This window comes from Tripterygium wilfordii, chromosome 2 (genome assembly GCF_013401445.1).
Source record: "Tripterygium wilfordii isolate XIE 37 chromosome 2, ASM1340144v1, whole genome shotgun sequence".
Classification (NCBI taxonomy): Eukaryota; Viridiplantae; Streptophyta; class Magnoliopsida; order Celastrales; family Celastraceae; genus Tripterygium; species Tripterygium wilfordii.
In genome coordinates, this window is record NC_052233.1 from 7,671,255 (window position 1) to 7,688,142 (window position 16,888).

The 16,888-nt window shown below is 37.3% G+C and overlaps 2 protein-coding genes across 2 annotated transcripts; both read left to right on the top strand.

Moving 5' to 3' along the window:
- The first annotated feature begins 403 nt into the window (after positions 1-403).
- On the top strand, positions 404-8,717 carry LOC120007740 (E3 UFM1-protein ligase 1 homolog). The gene is made up of 20 exons (XM_038858153.1): positions 404-732; positions 1,166-1,477; positions 1,567-1,833; positions 2,646-2,693; positions 2,823-2,888; positions 3,005-3,108; positions 3,723-3,816; positions 3,944-4,000; positions 4,206-4,650; positions 4,760-4,908; positions 5,073-5,138; positions 5,220-5,288; positions 5,408-5,500; positions 5,596-5,661; positions 6,328-6,374; positions 6,468-6,531; positions 7,038-7,115; positions 7,202-7,264; positions 8,028-8,120; positions 8,335-8,717. The coding sequence occupies exons 1-20, from the start codon at positions 559-561 to the stop codon at positions 8,437-8,439; spliced, it is 2,460 nt and encodes an 819-aa protein (XP_038714081.1). The 5' UTR covers positions 404-558; the 3' UTR covers positions 8,440-8,717.
- Positions 8,718-10,877: 2,160 nt separating this feature from the next.
- LOC120007732 (receptor-like protein kinase HERK 1) lies at positions 10,878-14,427 on the top strand. The gene has a single exon (XM_038858140.1). It carries the CDS (start codon positions 11,690-11,692, stop codon positions 14,186-14,188), a length of 2,499 nt encoding a protein of 832 aa, XP_038714068.1. The 5' UTR covers positions 10,878-11,689; the 3' UTR covers positions 14,189-14,427.
- Positions 14,428-16,888: the final 2,461 nt, after the last annotated feature.

The following is a 16,888-nucleotide window of genomic DNA, read 5'->3' on the forward strand; positions in this document are numbered from 1 at the left end:
TCCAGACTCCAATACTGAAGAGTAGACCATAAATTTTCAACTAGATAGACTGAGCATGAGTCCATAAAGGGTAACTTTAGTCACAGCCCAGTTTTTTCTAAAGACACTTCAATCTAAGTTGACCACCTCTTATAAAAATCAGTTGACGGGTGTGAAAAGCTACCTGTCCATAAATTGCCTCGCCAAAACTAAGCCCATATAACTGCCTCACCAAAACTAAGCCCATAAATTTCCAACAAAAGAATGGGCTAGGTTCTCTTTAAACCAAAAATGGGCTCATCATTTTTTCATAAGCCCATATAATTGCCTTGATGCAAGCCTTCAATAAACATTGGGCCCATTGTTTTACCAGGAGCACTAAACGGGTTTGGGTATGTTATTGAACTGAAGCAGAGCCCATTAATCGCCTCTCCGCGGCCTTGATAGCTGATTTCCGTCAATAAGGCGTCTGAAAACTGGAAGCTTATTTGATTCGAAACTGTCAAATCTGATTCGGAAGAGAGAAATTCAATTAGTTGTAAAACCCTAACATCTCTGTCTTTTGTGATCAAACGTGAAATGGATGATGAACTGCTGGAGTTGCAAAAGCAATTCGAGTTTGCTCAGCAAGCGAAGTCGAGCATTAGACTGTCAGAGCGAAACGTCGTGGAATTAGTGCAAAAGCTACAAGAACTTCACATCATCGATTTCGATCTTCTTCACACCGTCTCCGGAAAAGAATTCATCACTCCTGTACGCGTCTCCCCTCTCCATCGCTCTCTTTCAGCTGCTATTTGGTTCTTTGAAAACAATAAATCAGTCAAAACATCAAACTTTCTTTGGATCTTTCAGCTTTAACGATAAAACTGGATATTCAATTTCAAATTCGAAAGAAAATTGTGTGTGCTTTTGCTTTATTTATGAAGTTTTTGCGCTATGTTGAAAATTAGATGTTGAAAATATCGTCGCTGTCTCGCGTGGTCCAAGTCACAGATGGTGTAAACTTCAAAATGCATAAATTTTATTTTCGAAAACCTAAATTAGGAATCATTATTTAATTTATCCATAACAAGATCGTTGTTTCTGCAAGTTTTCTTAACGAGGTGATTATTCTTCCGATGATATATGCTTATTGAGCGAGTGTCGTTTTGAGTGAAATAAATGTGATTGTATGAATGGTGTACAGGAGCAATTGAGGAATGACATTTTGGCTGAAGTCAGGAAACTAGGCCGTGCTACTTTGATTGATCTTGCGGACGCTACTGCAGTTGATTTATACCATGTTGAGAAGCAAGCTCAACTTATAGTAGCAGATGATGCTGGGCTTATGCTGATTCAAGGAGAAATAATATCACAATCGTATTGGGACAATGTAGCTGAAGAAATTAACGAGAGGCTTCAAGAATCCAGTCAGATTGCTTTGGCAGAAATTGCGGCCCAATTACAAGTTGGCTCTGAGTTGGTTGCGTCCATGTTGGAACCCCGGCTAGGGACATTGGTAACATGAAATTTGTAGTTCCAAATTGTTATATTTGTATGCATGTACAACTGTACACAATTTTTTGACGAGGTTGTTTCTCTACATAGGTGAAGGGCAGACTTGAAGGAGGTCAATTGTATACACCTGCATATGTTGCTCGTGTCACTGCCATGGTTCGTGGCGCTGCAAGGGGAATCACAGTTCCAACAAATTTGTCAGTGTTGTGGAGTGCTTTACAGCAGTTACTGCATGAAATGGAGGGAGCCAGTGGTGTGGCTGTTGAGAGTATGTTTTTCCAATCCTTGTTTAATGGACTGGTCAAAGAAGGGGAGGTCTTAGGTTTCCTTCGCGCTGGAGTTCACTGGACACCAACTGTATGTACTGTGTTCTTTTGTTCTTATATTTTTTTTGCTGTTGAGGCATGCTTTATGTGAAGGGTGAGTTTCATGTCTTTGTTATAATCTTGGGCATAGTTGTGAGACTTTTTGATATTTCTAGACAAAAAGTTATGTGTCAAAGCAATTTATTAAGGTTGCTGGCCTTGGAAATTTTGAATGAAGTGGAATTTTCTTTTGCCTCCTAAAGCTTCCATTCAATTGAAATGGGAGTGCAGGTTTTATTGCCTTTTCTGTTTGTAACTAAACATAAGATTTTTTTTCTTCTAATGTTGTGAAATTTTATATTATAATGTAATTTTTTTGAATCTACTTATTATGGGAGTTCAACTAAAAGCAATTAAGGAGAAGAAAATCAATATGAAATTTGAGGGCCCTTCTATCTCAATATATCATCCTTGTACCTTGCTTCTTTTTTAGCATTTACTGGTTGGCTTCATAAAGCTTATGTAGGAATGTGCTTAACCTGATGTGGCCGAGTGGTAGAGTTGTAGGGTGCAACCTAAAAGTCACGGGTTCAATTCCTGGAAACAACCTCTCCACGTATCATGTGGAGGTACATCCTGTCTGTCCCCGACCCCGCCCACTGCAGGAGTCTTGTGCATTGTGCACGGGAGTTGTTTGCCTATTTTTGTGACTTGTTTAATCTAACATGACAAATCTCATTGAACATCCAAAAGGGAAATATGAGGAAGGTTGTGCTTTTCATTTTCTCAAATAGCCTGGTGCATTATTATTTTAAAGTTTAAACAGTGATGGTTTTTCTTATATTGCGCACTTTTGTGCAACAGGTCTTTGCTATTGCTCAAAGGGAATGCATAGATTCCTTCTTCTCACAGGTTTGGAGAGTCCAATGCTCGTTCTAATTTATGTTAGATGTAAAATATCAGGGGGGTTTTATTTAGAATGAAGTATGACAAAATACTTCTTTGTTTTTGTCTTTTTGCTGTTTCATTTGTGCTTTACAGAATTCATTTATCAGCTATGAAGCGCTTAACAAACTTGGAATTTCCCAGCCTGTTCAGTTCTTGCAGGTACTTTTTGTTTATGTTTATTTAGGGATTTCTCGGGAGTGATTTTTTTAAAAATATTTGAGGATGCTTATCTGATTCTCATCTAATTGAAGCTGTGATCATGCACATCAATTTAGTCCAGGTATCCTGAAGGTATACCCTTAGTTACAGTGTTTATCCACCCCTCAACGATTGAAATGCTGGATTCAGCCACTGAGGATGCTATTGAACGTGGTAGCTGGTAAGGGGTTCACATCTGTATTCTTCACTTTTGTTTATGTTTTTCTTTTCTTAATTATCCTTTTGTCATATAGAGAGTAATTCTAGGACCAACACATAACCTAAACTAGCTCAAAGATTCAAATGTGGTTTCCAGTCTTGATGTTTTAATTGTTTTTAGGCCAAGCCTTTTGTTCATAAATGCTTAATTAAGATGGTAAATTGAGTTCTTAATTTGTTGAAGCTATTTTTTGGGTATAAAAGTTATGCTAGATTTGAGAATGATTGCCAGGTTTTTGTGTTTACAGTTTGTGTGCGTGTGTGAGATAAAGTTTTAGTATCAAATTGGATGTTAGCTCGCACAAGGTCTCGTATTCTGTATTTGCCTTCATATAGAATATGGCCTTTTCAATTGATAAGACAATGTCATTCTCTTTGACTGTGGGCAACTAAAAATTACCAGACTATCATCATAAACAAGTGGATAATGAATTATTTATCATATCTAGTGGCTCTATTATTGTAAGTGGAATGCATATAATATATTCTTGGAGATCCAATCCCATTCGGTGATGTTTACAGAAAATCATTAGGAAGAAAGTGTTGAACTTTTCCTCATGATCTTTTATGTTGCAGGATTGATTCTCTGTCTGTCTTACCGGCATCATTTGGATCTCAAGATGCAAGTAAGATTTTGTCACTTTGTCCATCAGTTCAGTTGGCCTCCAAGGTACAATTTCGTTTTTCAGTATCTTCTCTTATGGATTCATGTAGCTGGCCCCAAACTATTTTGGAAAGGGCTTGGATGATGATGATGCTAATCTGTCATATATTTTTCCGTAACGGTTTCTTTCCAGGCTAATAAAGCACTCATCGTGGTTGAATCCTACATATTTAGTGACGGCTTTGTCAAGGTAAGAGTAAAGCATAAGCATGATCTGTAAAGCATCACAACTTCATACTTTGAAACTGAAATAAATGTTTCTTAGTTCCCTATGCTTATTTATCTGTGATTCTTATTGCACATAATTTAATCCTTTATAATCAGTGAAGAAAGTCTAGACTGCTTATATTTTCCTTTATGGTCTGATTTATGCTTTTTTCCTTCTCATTGGACAGGATACCTATGTGCGCATGGAAAAAGAGATGGAGACCCTCTGTCTCTCAGGGTCTCCTGGTGTGTTTCAGCCTAATGATTCGCTCATGGTCAAGGAAGCTACAGGCAGGCTTGATTCCAGCAGGTCTATTGAGTTGAATGAAACTATTGATGAGATTGGTCACACTAAACAGAGTGTGGAGAAAGGATCAAAGAAGAAAAAGGGAAGGTCTGCTGGAAGTACAAAGACAGCTGTAGCTGAAAGTGGCATGGATAACCAGGAGTACATGCCTACAAAATCTAAGAAAAACCAGAGGAAAACTAAGGATACATCTTCCTTGCAAATGTCAGAATCAAAATCAGGGGCCAAGAAAGATGCGGCTAAGATGCAAGAGGACAATAGCATTCCTTCTGAAGATTGGGTAATGAAACAGATAATGATGCTGGTTCCTGAATTTGACGAGCAAGGTCAGGTTTTGTTTATAAATTCTTTTCTTTTCTGAAGTTGTTGTGGATGTTGTGAATTGTCTCCTTGCCAATTTTAACCTGATTTACTGCTATGGTGTGGCAATTGTAGATGACCCAGAAATTATTCTTAAACCTCTAGCAAGTCATTTCAGGCCTATGTTGATTAATTCTTTGAAGGAGAGAAGAAAGGCATTGTTCACTGAAAACGCAGAGAAAATGAAGCATTTGCTTGATAATTTGCAAAGAAGACTTGATGAGGTTATTGTGGTTAAAATTGTTGTCTGCTTCATTATATTTACTGTCTGGTGATTTTGCATTCTAAGTAGAAGTCTCCTGGAAATTCTGTTTTTATTTTATGAACTTTCTCCCTCTATATGCTAACTTATACTACTTTTATTAATATTTGTTCCCCTCGTTGGCAGTCCTTCTTGAATTTGCAGCTTTATGAAAAAGCATTGGACTTGTTTGAGGATGACCCGTCTACATCAGTATGTCATTTATTTATTTATTGATACACTAAGATGTTATTCTATGTTTTAAAATTGTTTAAATTCATCTACAATTTACAGGTTATTCTGCACAGGCATTTGCTTAGGACAACAGCTGCTTCCATTGTGGACATTCTTTTTCTTAACTTGGTAATCTTTATGTAACCTTGATTTTTCTTTTCATCTTTTCTTGATTCAGCTGTGTCTTGGTTTTAATTAGTCGTATGAGACATGGCAGCAGCCTTAAACTCAAAGTCTTTGAAATGTAGGATATGCACAACAAGTTGAAGAATGGAATTGAGGTTGAGGAATCTCAAAATTTGGAATCCATCTCATTTAATTCTGGAGAAAGAACTGCCCTTGTATGAATTGCGCCACTACTTGCTCAAATTTTTTCTGACATATGAGACATATGAATTCAGGCCTACATTTTTCATGTATCCTTTGGCATTTACAGGCCAAGAGTTTACAAGGATCTCTTTCAAAGAGGGCTCTTGCAGTCAATGAAGCTTTGGAAGGGAAGGTCAGTTCTTAGTTATGATAAAGAGAACCTCACTGTTGGATGGTTGGCAGTTTTTCCTATAGCAATAATTTATGTTACCTTCTTCACGAGAGATTTTGTTAGCAATCATAACTTTTGATCTTTACGTTTGACCTCAAAAAAAGTGTTTTGTCATAATAATTTTTGTTGGGTTTATGTTTGTTCACTTTGATGACTTATTCTGCATGGTGAATATGAATCCTGGCCTTTTGCTGCATTTCTCATTTTATTGATTTTGCACTTCTGATCATCATCAAATTCTACATGAACCATATGAGAAATTAGGGAGAATCTCTCACATGAATTCTCTTTTACCATTCACTTCTGTGAAAAGCTACACTGTCACTTTACATCCTATGGAGTCCAAGTTCTTTGTTATCACTTCCATCCATGTCAAAGAAAGAATCTGTGATACCAGTGGTTAATGTTGCTTTACACGGGGAGTCGGTCAGTCAAATCCAACAGTTCAGATAAAATGTTGGTTGTTTCGTACTTCTAGTTTGTTTGTTTCCAATGAGATGATATATATACCTCTCTGTTATTTTAATCGTTCTGCTCTGCAATATGCATCCCACACACTGGGGAGATTCCATGTGTAGCTCATTACTTTCTGAATGATGACAATGACTATAAATCTTTCTCTGACAGCAAGTTGAAACATTCATGACCGTGTTTAGGGAGCTAGTGGAAGAGAGGTATGTATGTTTCTCTGTTGAAGAAAGTTTCCATTTGAATTGTGAAACAGCTTGACTGACATGGTGCTTGACGTTCGGGGATACATTTTCTAGTGGTTTACTCTTGAAAAAGCTTGACAAGAAATTGGAAAGGACTCTTCTGCACTCATATCGCAAGGTATACTCGCTTATTGTTCATAAGAATTTGGCTTTGATAAATAAGTAGTGGTTTAAAAAGTTATTTAGGGAATATTCATAATCCCACAGCGACTTTCTGTACCTTACTGGACTACATTGTTTTTTTTATTGTATTACTGAAGCTATTATAATGTTAATGTTGCATTTAGACAGAGTATTATGGCTCATTATCCATGATGCTCGCATTCTTGATGTACAAAGTACTGCTGTTGAACTTGCATTGCACTCATGGCACTTTCAGACTTCAGTTGATTGTTCAACTGTTCGTTAAAGATGTTTTATTTATTTTCTAGTAATTTTGTACATGTGTGCTCAACTCTCTTTTAGTAGGTTTTGTTTTCTTTGAAAAGTAAGACAATAATGCATAGAAATACAATCTCCCTCCCTCCCTCTCTCTTTCTCACACACACACACACACACAGAGAGAGTTATTATGATCTGTAAAGCAGTCTTGTGTACTTGCTCATTTGAATTATGTCATTTCAGGATCTTACATCGCAAGTTTCCGCCGAATCCGACCCTGTTTCCCTTCTACCCAAAGTCGTGTCCCTACTTTATGCACAGGTTTGTTATTATCGGTTTGAGATTGGACACATATGTACTGACTATTTTCTTTGACCAATTCTAAATGTGGAAATTATTGTTCATAGGTTCACAATAAAGCTCTTCAAGCCCCTGGAAGAGCCATTTCTATTGCAGTTTCTCGACTGAAGGTATAGGGTTTATTTTTCACTTAAATTCCACTACCACGCAAAATGCATCTCTCCTTTTATGTCCTGTTTTCTTTGAATGGTATTGGAAAAATCTGTCGTCATGATCCTGCAAAAACAGTGTTGCGTAAGTCGTAACCCTTCTTAAATAACCAAATTCTCTCCACTGATTCTTTTGTTTGTCCCAACCCCCCTGGCATTGTTGTATTTTTGTCTTGACTTTGGGGCTATTTGAATTAAAAGTAATTAAATCAAGTTTGGTCTAGAAATGCTACTAGATTTGATAGACTTGGGGTCTGATGGTATGCATTTCAAAGTTCACAAGTTGAACACGTTATTCATTTTAAACTTAACAAGTCGCCTCCTTTTTGTTCCCTTCCCCCTTTATTGTATCCGGGTTCAGAGAATAATGATATAGTTTGGACAATTTATTTCACATTTGTCATTAGATTTAAAAGTGGACGTGCTTGATTTTACCATTGATGGCCCTATTTGGTCTGCCACATATTGAGCAGAAGTAGAGTAACGAACTTATAATTGAACCACGTGTATTAGTTTTATCTTTTATGAGGACATGTATTAATTACTTGATATGAATGTGGCAAGATGCAAACGGAATTCAACTACGAGATGTTCCTCGTTAATCTGCCAAAAGTGGATCTGTTACAAGTACAAACAAATTGATTAGTTACCCAGAAGTGTATTTAAGCTATCTTCTGTATGTTGTTAATCTGTGCTTGTTCAAATACGTGTTTCAAATTTTCAGGATAAACTGGATGATTCAGCATACAAGATCTTGGCTGATTATCAGTCGGCAACAGTGATGCTCTTAGCACTTATGTCTGCTGCTACTGGTGATGTGAGTATATAGTCTGCATTTCAGTTACTCTTTCAATTATTTCAGTTATCCATCTCCATTTTTCGTTTGGTTATGCTTTGAAATGTCTTTTGTGGACGTTCTTAATTCTTTCTGATAACTGGAAATGTGTGCTGAACTTTCCCAATTGACCGGGGATTCGATGCATTCAACATTGCTGTTTTGATAAAACTTTGCTCATCTCTGTTTTGCTCAGGAGCACGACTGTACGTCTGATAGAATTTCGAGTAAACGGGAACTTCTGGAGAGTCATATTCCAGCGTTGAAAGCCCTTGTCTTAGCAACGCGTAGTCTTGACTAGGCATGCAATCAATATATTACAGCTTTTATTTATTAACAGGAAACTGCATTATATTCTGTTTCATTGGAGGATATGCATAAGTTGTATATTTGAGTCGAGGAGAGGAATTTTAGTGGAAAGGGGGGAAATGTCAGTTTCGGTTATGGTAGTTGTAAGGGGTAAGATTGGGTATCTGATCCACTGACAGCCACTGATTGATTAGTAAGTTATAGAAATAATTAAATAAATCTTGTTATATTCAAGAATCTAAAGAAACAAGAGAAATTTATTCTTTTATTTATACACCGTAAAAGTGTTTAGTTTACATCATTTTTAGAATATTTTTCATTTAATATACCTTTAAATGAAAATAAATCAAAACAATCATCTCGATTTTGTTCGAGAATTCGTCTATCAGAGCTGATCGTAAGCCTTGAAGCCTGGCCCAGTAAAGTTACAGGCTCGGGCAGCTATTTTAGACTTGTGGTCAGGGCCCGGCTTGGCCTGGCCTAATCAATACCAAGTCAGCCCGGCCCAGCCTGAACTTCTCAAATTTTAAGCATATTTGTATAAAATGTTACTAAAACTTTCCAAATCCCGACCATTTTTTCATAGTAAATGTTGGTTTGAAACAGGTATGGTGCCAAATGCATCAAAGGGCCTGGTCCTTGGTCCGGCCAGGCGGCCAGCTGGCCCAGCTCTTCCATTTATTTCGTATTCTTTTTGCATTTATGTTGTGTCAAACATTTAACAACTTTTAATTATTTGTCACAATCGATAGTCTTGTCCTATTTTGCTGGATTTATTTGTTTTTAAATTTTTCTCCGTTTAATTACTTTGATTATAAATCTGTTGGCCAAAAGAAAAAAGAAAAAAAAAACCATCCAATAAGCTGAGCTTAAAGCTGTAAAATAAAGTCGAACAAAGAGAAATCAAGATCAACACACCTTGACGAAGAGATGGACACCGTGATAGGCAGAGAGCTTCGGCCGACGAAATTGTTGAACGCGTGAAGAGAGAGAGAAAGAACTGGTTACCAAACAAAGGATATACAAGGTATAAACCGCTCGACATAAGCTCGGGTTGAGAGCTTCTTTTTTTTAAGCGGTAACTAAGCCGTTTTGAGGGCGGTTAATCTAGCTTATTTCTGTTTGGTTGAGATGCAACCGCTAGCTGTAAGCTGAGCTTAACGCCCTCTCAAACACACACAATGTCTGAAACCGTGATAGAAAACATCCACTCGCGAGGAGCGGATGTTGTTTTACGGAGTTCAGCTTTAGTTTTTCTTTCGCCAAGGATTTTATTTTCATTAAAATACTTATTTTTTTCCCAATCAAACACTGAAAAATAAGAATTATTCCAAAATATATGTTTTTTGCCTAATAAACGGAGCATAATTTTCTTATTAAAAATTAAAAGCCATTTTAATTGTCATCCCTGCAGTTAAGTGTTGTGATCCACGTTTCAACTGAGTTGAATTAAATTCATAACTTGTCAAGTAAGCACCCCCAATTGTTTATCTGATATGGCATGAATGATGAAACCAACAGGATAATGGCTTATTATTACAACAAATTAAGGCTCTTAATCATGGTGTTAGAATAATTATTTCACACTTTTGGCTTCGGTCCTACATGCATGATTTCTTCTGCATTATCTTATCACAATTTTCTATTTAATATGAATTGAGTATTAGTATGCCTCCATTTGCCAACTAAAGAGTCTTGTTCATGCAACTTTATTTAATAACAATATAGATATTTATTTAATTTAAGAACTATATAGATATGTGTTTATTCTCAATCCCTTTTCATTAAATGTCTTAAAATAAATTTTGAAAAAGTTACCCCTAACCCCGTCAACCTTCGACTCCCCTCTTATAAATTCTTACATCCACTATTGACCAACCCCTAAATCCATTTTCTAGATCCGCCCATGATTGTTATATACAAACCAACTGCCCCAAACATTGCTAGCTTCAATATTTTTAGTTCTCATATTGTCTTGAACCGATAAGAGTTTACCATCATGCATTTGTGATGCTTGAATTTAAGATGCAAACTGTTTTAACATAATGCATTGATATGTTGCCAACATCATCCAATGAAATATTGTTTTTTTTTTCCCTTTCAATCCAATGAAATAATTGTTGATGCTTCTTATAGATTGAAAATTTAAAAACCAAGCTAAGATATAGTTATTGAGGTTTTAATATGTTGGACCCCCCAAGTCTGGAAAGACAATGATTAGGTTTCAGAGGATGTCTTTTTCTCCTTGAATGGCGGTGAAAGCTTATCCCTAGTTCATGAACATGACATTGATGGACTTAATTGTCAATCCAAGTCCTTTCTGGTAAATCCTGCATATTAACACAACTGAGGAAAGAAGATTGAAACAGATTAACAGTTGGAATGGAATTCTGTGAATAATCAATTACCCAAGTGAAGTGACCTACTTTTCCAACTAATTTGTGTTGAGCTTGAGTAGATATCATCACTGTGCACTTCACCATTGTTGTGCACAGTCAATCCACAATGGCATTTACTCTGGGTCAGTTACTCAGCTCTCGTCACCCGTCACCCGTCACCCACATTAAATTACCAAATAAAAAACCTTTTTCTCTGCTTTAACTTTCCACTCCAGCAAACAGATTCTATACCTCGACATGGTAGATGAGATTTGTTGCACTGTTCTGAGTCTGAAATCGACCACCAAATCAAGGTCAGATTCTTATTAGCTGTTTTTCTTATTTTAAACCTCTGCTCCTTCTACTATTGACCAAATAAAAGCTTTACTTGACGCAACCGGATTTTTTTTTCTTATTATCTGGTGATGAGGAATCTGTCAATTTTCTGGGGTTGTCACCTACTTAAAACCAGCTAGGGCTTCGCAGGATTTACGCGCTATATATGTTTGTTTTCTTCAACTTTGCATAAAAAATCCATCCAACTCCAAGAAGGGTCACAGCAGATTCGCCTTTTCATTTGGGTTTCTTCACTTCGGTCGTTTTCAATTCGTAGATCATAAAGGTGCCATTTTTTCTGTTCTTTGTACATTTCTCTTCGTGGGTTTTAATACTGATTATACCTCTGATTGAAATAGCTGTAGACTGTAGTTCGTGAACTGCTTTTCCCGTCTAAAAATTCCATATTTCTCTCCCTCGGTCAGTTCTCCTCTTGGGATTTTGGTTTCGATTACGAACCCTAGAGGTCAGCTCCAATTAAGCTTAAACAGAACCCATCTATATGTTATTTGATTGATTTTCATATAGATGATGATGGAGTTTAGAAAAGTTCATTTGCTCATATGGGTCTTTTCAATCTTGAATTTGACATGCTTTTCCAGTGGATTTTCTCCTGTAGACAATTACCTTATAGACTGTGGATCAACCTCCAATACTACGGTAGGTGATCGTGTCTTTGTTTCTGAAAGCCATGCTTCTCGCTTCCTTTCAACCCCACGAGAAATCTTTGCCAAGATTTCAAAATCAGTCACTTCATCTGATGATTCACCGCTCTATGAGACGGCAAGGATCCTTGATGGAACCTCAAAATATAGTTTTTCGATTGGGAAATCCGGGAGACACTGGATCCGCCTTTACTTTTATCCCTTTGTTCATGACAGCTACAACATGAGCAAGGCAAATTTCACTGTCTCTGCCCAAAATTTTGTCCTCCTGAGTGATTTTGGCACGGCCACTAATCTTGTCAAAGAATTTTCAGTAAATGTAACCTCAGATACTCTTGTTATCACTTTCACCCCTGTCAGCAACTCGTTTGCATTCTTGAATGCCTTAGAAGTTGTTTCTGTTCCTGATGAAATCATTACTGATGATGCCGGAACCTATAGTCCGAATGGCAGATTCCAAGGCCTGCTTTCACAAGCATTGGAGACAGTTGCAAGAGTGAACATGGGTGGACCAACAGTCTCCTTTGAAAATGACACCCTCTGGCGAACTTGGGTTCCTGATCGAAGTTTCATAGTACAGACAAATCTTGCTGCGAATGTTTCCAATATTAGAGCTGTGAATTATGTGAAGGGGGGTGCAACTCCAGATATTGCACCAAATACTGTATATGGTACTGCTACAAAGATGAACTCAGCGGATGATCCCAACAGCAATTTTAACGTTACCTGGGAGTTCAGTGTGGATCCTGGATTTCAGTACCTTGTTCGCTTTCACTTTTGCGACATAGTGAGCAAATCTCTCAACCAGCTTTACTTCAATGTTTATATTGACACCTCTATCGTTGTTGGGGATCTTGATCTGAGTTCTTATCTGGTTAACACTTTGGCTGCTGCATATTATGCGGATTATGTCACACCGTTGACTGCTAGCAGCAAGCTTCGTGTAAGCATTGGCCCTTCTACTACTATCAATGTTTATCCTGATGCCATTCTGAATGGACTGGAGATATTGAAAATGAACAATTCCATGGGCAGCCTCAGTGGACCAGCCACTATTTCTTCAGCTACAGGTTCGAAGAAAAATGTGGGAGCGATTGTGGGTGGGAGCATCGGAGCATTTATTGCAGTGTTGTTTATAGGAATTATCTTTACTTTGTGCAGAAAGAGAAGAAGATTGACACATGGTCCTTCCAAGTCATGGATTCCTTTGTCTGTGAATGGAGGAAACTCTCACACTACGGTAAGTAAATACTCTAATGGAACAGCAGTTAGCACTGGATCAAACTTGGGATATTGCTATCCTTTTGCAGCAATTCAAGAGGCCACAAACAACTTCGATGAAAGTTGGGTTATTGGAATTGGTGGGTTTGGAAAGGTATACAAGGGAACACTAGCTGATGGCACAAAAGTGGCTGTTAAGAGGGGAAATCCGCGTTCCCAACAAGGACTTGCAGAGTTTCAGACGGAAATTGAGATGTTGTCTCAGTTCCGCCATCGCCATTTAGTTTCATTAATTGGGTATTGTGACGAGAAGAATGAGATGATATTGATTTATGAATATATGGAAAATGGGACCCTAAAGGGTCACCTCTATGGCTCAGGTCTTCCCAACTTGAGTTGGAAGCAGAGGCTCGAGATATGCATTGGAGCAGCTAGAGGGCTTCACTATCTCCATACGGGCTATGCAAAAGCTGTTATCCATCGCGACGTAAAATCTGCAAATATCTTGCTTGATGAGAATTTCATGGCCAAAGTTGCTGATTTTGGACTCTCAAAGACAGGTCCCGAGATCGATCAGACCCATGTGAGTACAGCAGTAAAAGGGAGTTTTGGTTACTTAGATCCAGAATATTTCAGAAGGCAACAGTTGACAGAGAAATCTGACGTGTATTCATTCGGCGTGGTTTTATTTGAAGTTGTTTGTGCAAGACCTGTGATAGATCCTTCACTCCCTAGGGAAATGGTGAACTTGGCTGAATGGGCGATGAAATGGCAAACGAGAGGTCAGCTGGAGCAAATAATTGATTCCAATCTGGTCGGCAGAATCCAACCAGATTCTCTGAGGAAGTTTGGAGAAACTGCTGAGAAATGCTTGGCCGACTTTGGTGTTGACAGGCCTTCTATGGGAGATGTCTTATGGAACTTGGAGTATGCCCTTCAACTTCAAACAGCAGTTCCTGAAGGTGATCCAAAAGAGAATAGTACCAATATGATTGGCGAGCTCGCTCCTCAAATAAACAACTTCAGTCAGGCCGATAGCAATGTTTCTGTTACACAATTCGAAGCATCGAGCGTGGATGATCTATCAGGTGTTTCCATGAGTCGGGTGTTCGCGCAGCTTGTGAAGTCTGAGGGTAGGTGACTCCTCAAAGATGCCATCTTCCATGGCCTTTAGCCCTTGCAGAAAAATTCTTTGGGCAGCACACTGCTTCAAACATCAAACTGGGGCAATGCAGGTACTTAGTACTTAGTAGTTGGACAGAAGTTGAAGTGGATAAGATGAAACTGCATGTGGGATTGAGTTATTTGTACAGCAAAGGGAAACTCTTGGATGAAATGCAGAGATATTCAGTTATGATTCTCTCTGTTAGTTGTGTTGAATTTATGCCTAACCACCATTTTTTTCCATCTCTTGATAATTTTATGTAGGGCTGTTATTGGTATGGTAAATTATCCATTGGTATACCATTACCGACGAATTGGTTACCGAAAATAGCAGAAGATTGGTATACCGTTACCAATTGTTCGGTACGGTAAATTTACCGATGATTTTGGTAACGGTATCGGTAAACAAAGTTCAAAACCGGTAAATTTTCTGATTACCGACATATATATTAAATATATATTAATATTATTTTTAGTTTTATTTAATTATGACCATTAGATTGATCTAATTTAATCTAGACCATTGATTATTTTTAGGGTTATCATTTATATATTACTCGTAGCAATTTCATTAACTTTAAAGCAGTGTTTGTTACATAACAAAATGCTTTGTTGGTATTGATTACATGTTTTTCTTCTCCCTTTCCATTATGGTCTTTTATCTTTATTTATCTTGTTTCTTCTAGCTTTCCTGCTATGGAGTTTAAAACACTTCGGATACTAAAAATATTAGAAATTAATGAAATGAAAGATTTTCCGTTATAGATTGTTAGAATAATGTTATGTGAATTCTCCTTTCTTTTTTTATCCGACTGATAGGTATTTTCTCTTATTCACATGTAGCACAATGATCCTTCTCATTAATCTATCATTTTTATTATTGGTATTGTAGGCAAGATGAAAGTGTTATAGTCTCATACAATGACTATTAAGCACAATGCTACTTGATGCATTTTTTTTCTTCTCTTTTTTAAATAGGTTTTAAGAATTGGTAAATTTATCAATTACCGATTTACTATTACCGATCGATCGGTATACCGACCATCGGTATACCAACTCTTCTGGTAACGGTAACGGTAACGGTAACATTTTTTGAGTTACCGAAAGAATTGGTATGGTAACGGTATTTCGTGTTTGGTAACGATAACCGTACCAATAACAACCCTAATTTTATGATTGTTGGAGCATAAGTTGGCTCACCATTTGTTATCCCCTCTGTTCATGATATAAATTTCGTGCATTGTATTAGCTTCAAGCTTTTTTCCTATGTTCGATGTTCAGTTCAGTTGACAAACAGACATTATTACTTTATTACAACAAAAGGGAGGGGAAACTTTAGTCACACTCCGAATTTTACTAACAATATCTCGATCTACATTGACTTTGTGTTTGTTTAGACATTTACTCTTTACACCCTATCCCTCGCCATCTCTTTCTTCTTGGGACACTTTTTGTTAAATACACCACAATATTAATTTTAAATTCATTTGTTCTTACATCAATTTTACTATTATATCCCTTAATTTATTCTGATAAATTCACATCTACAAACAAACATACAACCCCCACCCATAATAATCAACAACTATAAACTATAGTTCAAATAGCATGGTTGAAACCAAATCTTACATTACACTGTTCCATTCTTTTAATCATCCATCAGTGAGGACATTTGGTCCCCCCTACATATCATTACCCATGTTGGATTATAAATCCAACGTCAGTTCTCTATTACTCTAATTCATTTTTTTTAATTATATCATATTGATCCCGTGATATAGATCACGAAAAATAATATGGGTATATAAAAAAAAAGCAACCAAATCATCCTTATTTTTACTTTTTAGTCATCTTCAAAGGGACATGATTGTCCAAAAATTATAAAATTTTTACAGTATTGTCCTTAACAAAAACTACGTTGTATTTAACATTTCCTTCCCAAAAAAGGAGCTCAGACAGTTGGGCTTTTAACAGGCTTCAGCCCAAAATTTATTCGGGCCTGCGAATGTCAGACTCTTCAGCTTTTCGGCTTTTGCAATAACAAAGTCTGGTAATTGGGCTTCATTTGGAATCTACTGCGTCCCCATACGAGACCATACATACAGAAAAGAAAAGTAGCGATTTTTTTGCGTGCTTGGTTGTGGGTGCCAAAGTCCAAACTACATCTGGGACCCAAAAAGGGTTATTGGTTTGACTTCGCATTATAATATCCACATCACTATTTTTGTGTCCGATAAGGCCGAACAACATAACGATACGGCCAAATGATCATGACCTGACCACCATATCACGATTCACGATACCCTCCTCCACTGGGCCCCCAATGAAACCCTTTATAGCTAGAAAGGTTGACATGTGCATTGAAATCACACAAAAAGTCCGGACCATTCAAATCAAATGGGAACTATAAATCTTTAATAGTGCAAAGAGCGGGACTGATTCGATTGTATGGTAAATTGCAAATTGGAGACCCAAAAACAAACACATTCTTGGTCAAATGCTTCTATAACAAGTTCTGCGTAACTAAGGCATGACTTTACTAAAGCAGAAGTCCGTAGTTTGTGTACCTCTTCGGCTGCTAAAGAGTTGCTTCATTCAACACGACTTGTGTGCGGGTTGACCCAATTTGTCCCTCTCACATCCAATGCAAATTCCAAACTAGATTTTTTAATCTCAT